The sequence below is a fragment of the Myotis davidii genome, unplaced genomic scaffold (genome assembly GCF_000327345.1).
Source record: "Myotis davidii unplaced genomic scaffold, ASM32734v1 scaffold1863, whole genome shotgun sequence".
Classification (NCBI taxonomy): Eukaryota; Metazoa; Chordata; class Mammalia; order Chiroptera; family Vespertilionidae; genus Myotis; species Myotis davidii.
This window is the reverse complement of record NW_006294468.1, coordinates 43,179-45,630: the sequence shown is the minus strand read 5'-3', so window position 1 is coordinate 45,630 and position 2,452 is coordinate 43,179. Positions and strand designations below refer to the sequence as shown.

The 2,452-nt window shown below is 33.6% G+C and overlaps 1 protein-coding gene across 2 annotated transcripts in view; it reads left to right on the top strand.

The window, feature by feature from the left end:
- The window catches only part of LOC107183916 (adhesion G protein-coupled receptor E2-like), a 6,329-nt gene extending 4,163 nt beyond the window's left edge, over positions 1-2,166 (top strand). Inside the window, exons 3-4 of one of the 2 annotated variants that reach the window (XM_015567175.1) lie at positions 311-372; positions 1,677-2,166. In XM_015567175.1, coding sequence (XP_015422661.1) covers positions 311-361 — 51 coding nt within the window. In that variant the 3' untranslated portion in view covers positions 362-372; positions 1,677-2,166. Of the gene's footprint in view, positions 1-310; positions 498-1,676 lie in introns of those variants that run through there. The other variant, XM_015567174.1, reaches the window with a different exon arrangement.
- Positions 2,167-2,452: the final 286 nt, after the last annotated feature.

Below are 2,452 nucleotides of genomic sequence, written 5' to 3'. Positions count from 1 at the left end.
AAAGAGGGGATGAGTGCATATAGCAAATGTAGTAAATGCCACTGAATCATACACTTTTAAATTATTTAATTTATGTTATGTGAATTTTATATATTACATAAGTTTGTAAATTTGATATTAAGTGAAAGTGTGTTCATGTGCTTATGTGTGTATAAAGAGATAAAACAATGTGACAAAAGAATAATTGGTTGAAGGTACATAAATGTTCCTTTAAATTTTCCAGGAAAAAAAAATGAGAAAAGACTTGAATATTTATTTATTTACTTATTTATTAGCCATTTCCATCATTTTAGTTTTATCTCTTCCCCAGGTAAAAGATGATGGAACGACAGCAGAAAAGAGAAAATTAAGTCAATTCTAAGAAAACTAAAGGTGAGTGATTAAAGAAAAACAGGTAAAATTATATGATTTTTGTCCTTTTCTGTCTGACTTATTTCACTTATGTCCTAATACTCTCAGGATTGATGTTGCAAATGGCAATATTTAATCTTTTCTATGACTGAATAGTATTCCATTGCATATATGTACCACATCTTCTTTATTAATTCATCCATCAATGGACACATAGGTTGTTTACATATCTTGACTATTATAATTAGTACTGCAATGAACATAGGGGTATACATATCTTTTTTAATTTGTTTTTTATACTCTTCAGATAGATACTCAGAAGAAAAATTGCTAAGTTATATCGAATTATATATAATGGTAACATTATGACATATAATGCTGTTAACAAATGCTACCTCAATAAGGAAGGAAGGAAGGAAGGAAGGAAGGAAGGAAGGAAGGAAGGAAGGAAGGAAGGAAGGAAGGAATATATGGATATATTCCACAGACTATCTCCCTGGTTAAACTTTTCTCAGTAGAATAAAGTTTTTTGTTTTGTTTTGTGTGTTTTTTTGGTGATAATGTCTAAACTTTTCAAAATGTGAGTATCTCTCAATATAATATTTTCTGGCCCATGATTACACAGGAAAAGTTTATATCTTGAGCTAAATACATAATTTCAAATAAAACAATGTATAGAAAAAGTGCCCCAAGTGAAAACAAAGGAAAGTGTGTATCTCAGATATTGCTGGTGCTAAGAGAGGTCATCATAACATCACACTCAGTGTCAGTCATTCCTTCTTATTGTGTGCTTGTCCTGAACTTGTTTCCCCAGGACCTTCTACATTTTGCCAAAAGAAAAGGTTATTCTATACAATGAGTCAGTCCTCCAAAAGTTGAGGGAATAAAAAGAAAATCTTGGAAATGTAAGCAATGGAGTAAAAATATGACTTCTTACCAAACGCCTATTAACAACTATGTTTATTTTGCAGTCAAAAGGAAGCAATGTTTTAAGTATTTTATATCCTAACATGGTATTTTATTACTGACACATAAATCTTTAATTGGTTTTAGCTATATTTCAGGAAATTGGTGAAGAGTTATAATACAATCTTTCCCATTTAAAATAATGGACTATAGGGTCAAAATGGACAGTTTCATGTGCATCTGCTTTTTAGGAATAACTGATATTAGGCAGTAGGTCCCTGAATTAAGAAAATGTTAGTGTGGGTAGTATATGAAAATGGCAAAAATATGAAGGTGTATGCAAAGAATTAATAATCGAGGCAAATATCTAGAGTACTAACAATTTCTTTATCATCTTTTTCTCTTACCCTGTTCTTTAGGACAACATGACTCAGTTACAAATAACTTTAATCATAGCTTGTCCATCTGTTCATCCATCCATTTATCCATTCACCCATCCATCTTTGAAGCAAGTCAACATGCCAGGTGTGAGAATCACCACGGCCCACTTCTCCATATCTTAATTTTTCTTTCCAAATTTCTGCCTGCTGCAGCTTTTCCTGTGCAATAAACATTGCTTTGTCCATGTGCCTTGGCTATCAGTTACACAAAAATGAATATAGCAGGTTCCTTGCCATCAGGGCGCTCATAGTCCATGGCAGTGTTACTCAAAATGTGGTGCATGAACTGGTTTTGACCCTTGAGGAAAAAAGAACCTTGGGATACCCTGTAAATCAACAACATCACTAAGCTTTAGTTTTACTGACATCTATTCCATAACAAGATTTTATCAATAAAGGAAGCAGTGTGTTGTGTAACTTTCTGGTGCAAGCTCCTGCTCTCCCTGCAGACTGTCACCAGTGCTGAGTACTGGTCTAGAGCAGTGGTCGGCAAACTGGAGCTCGTGAGCCACATGCAGCTCTTTGGCCCCTTGAGTGTGACTCTTCCTAAGCCTTAGGAGTACCCTAATTAAGTTAATAACAATGTACATACCTATATAGTTTAAGTTTAAAAAATTTGGCTCTCAAAAGAAATTTTAATCGTTGTACTGTTGATATTTGGCTCTGTTGACTAATGAGTTTGCCAACCACTGGTCTAGAGTCTTCTTGCAAAGTAGATTTCATGACAAATGTCAAAACCAATCTATAAGGTCTAG